This window comes from Arachis duranensis, chromosome 10, assembly GCF_000817695.3.
Source record: "Arachis duranensis cultivar V14167 chromosome 10, aradu.V14167.gnm2.J7QH, whole genome shotgun sequence".
NCBI classification, from domain to species: domain Eukaryota; kingdom Viridiplantae; phylum Streptophyta; class Magnoliopsida; order Fabales; family Fabaceae; genus Arachis; species Arachis duranensis.
Window position 1 is genome coordinate 59,750,913 of NC_029781.3, and position 1,947 is coordinate 59,752,859.

The 1,947-nt window shown below is 24.4% G+C and overlaps 1 protein-coding gene across 1 annotated transcript in view; it reads left to right on the forward strand.

Annotated features, from left to right (window-relative positions):
* Positions 1 to 1,947, forward strand: part of LOC107469837 (WAT1-related protein At1g44800) — a 7,151-nt gene that overhangs the window by 424 nt on the left and 4,780 nt on the right. The window contains exon 2 of the mRNA XM_016089214.3: positions 626 to 688. Within this exon, the coding sequence (XP_015944700.1) occupies positions 626 to 688 (63 nt within the window). The remainder of the gene's footprint in view (positions 1 to 625; positions 689 to 1,947) is intronic.

Genomic DNA, 1,947 nt, shown 5'->3' on the forward strand with positions numbered 1-1,947 from the left:
AGTGTAGTGATAAAGATACACTACAATTCTTCTAGGAAGTACCTGATTACGAAAAAACAAAAGAAAATTAGTCTTTATTCCTAGTAACAGAAAAAGGACATCCTTAAAAAAAAAAAACCAAAAACCAGTACCGAGAACCTTTAACTACAGTATATACTGTTTTTTTCGTGTGAATATATATGAATCATCTATCTTTAATTTCCATATATATATTTAGCCAATAACATACATTAAGAAAAGTCTGTCGACTCAAATTTATTTTCATCTTATTATAGCATGATAAGATTCAACTATGTTATTTATACATTAAAATTAATAACTAAATTATTTAATTTATTTCAAAAAAAAAAGTATTTAGATAAAATTTAACTCTATTTTTATCTCCTAACGAAATATAAGCTAAACAAGCAAATGTCTTTCTTTTGTTTTTTTAAAGAGAAAAGTTTAATGGCTAACAATTTTTATTTATATTAGCTAGTATACACATTCTACTAGTATATTTAAGTTTTTTTTTAATATCAATTTATAAAAATACACTAATGACTAAATACGAATTAAAAATAAATAAATTGTATTAATTTTGAAGCGTTTTTCGTTCGATTATTAATTGAAATTGATTTTTCAGGAAAATAAGGCCAAAGATGACTCTGCCAATCTTCCTGAGGTTAGCTGCGCTTGGTTTCCTTGAGTAAGTCACTTCAAACCCTTTTTTCGCGTATCAATAAACTCTTTATTCTCTGATATCATTCTCTTCGTGGGCCCATGTGAAAACACCATCCAAGTGAAAATAATGCATGCATGCATGCATTTTCCATCTAGCTACCTATGCCTATAATTATAATATATGCCCTTATCTTAACAAATCAAATCAAATAATAATAGTAATAGAACTGATTGTTTCCTAATGAATTTTAGGATAAATTTGTAAATGTCAAAGGAAAGAACAAATATTATATAAGTTTTTTAAAAAAATTATTTAGGATGAAATTATAAGGAGATTTTAGGATAAAACATACTAGTAACTTAATTAATTAGCTTTCTGGAAGTTTTCAATATAATGAATTTACTTAGTAACTTTTTCTCTTAAAAATCTATAAATTTATAATAAAATTTTGTAGATTAAATATGTAACTTACTTACTATTAACTCAAAATAAAACTAATAATATATGCTCTTATTTTTTAAAATATTCATTATTAATTCCTTTTATATATGAATTAAACAATATTTTCCTTTCTTTTATCATTTGACTAATTTAATATATTAGACAAATAATAAATATAAATATAAATATATTCACATTTTAACATACCAAATTAATCAATATTAAATTTATTTATTTTTGAAATAGATGGAACGACAAATATATTCTTGCTGCTTATTAGCAGAACACCAAATATTTGAGCTAGCTAGCTAGACACGATATAGCTAGCAAGTTGTGATTTAATGTAATTGAATTCAGATGCTATATTCTGCAAAACCGGTTCTGATGATATGTGTCATACTTAAAACTTAAAAATAAGATAAAAATTCAAGTGCGTCGATTTTACGTAAAATTGATAATTGAGAGGTGTTAAATGAAAATTTAGTCAAATCAATCAAATTATTTAACAACTTTCGATTATCAATTTCAAGTGAAGTCGATTCTACCTAAAACAATTTGTTAAAAAAACACAAAGTTATTCTCCTCCGCATATAATGCCATAATCTATGATCTGAACTTTATGAAAATGCGAAAACTCGATAATGCTCATGTTGACCCACCAGCTTTATTAGTGGACACGTCATCCAGAGGAAAACAACCTACCACAAAATCACCTGGTAGGGTACCCTTTTTTTGAATAAAATAACTATAAAAATTGTCGGGACGAATAAAATTAATTTATCAATAATTAATTAATAATATTTAAAATATAAATTAAAAATATATTATTAAATTTTATACTA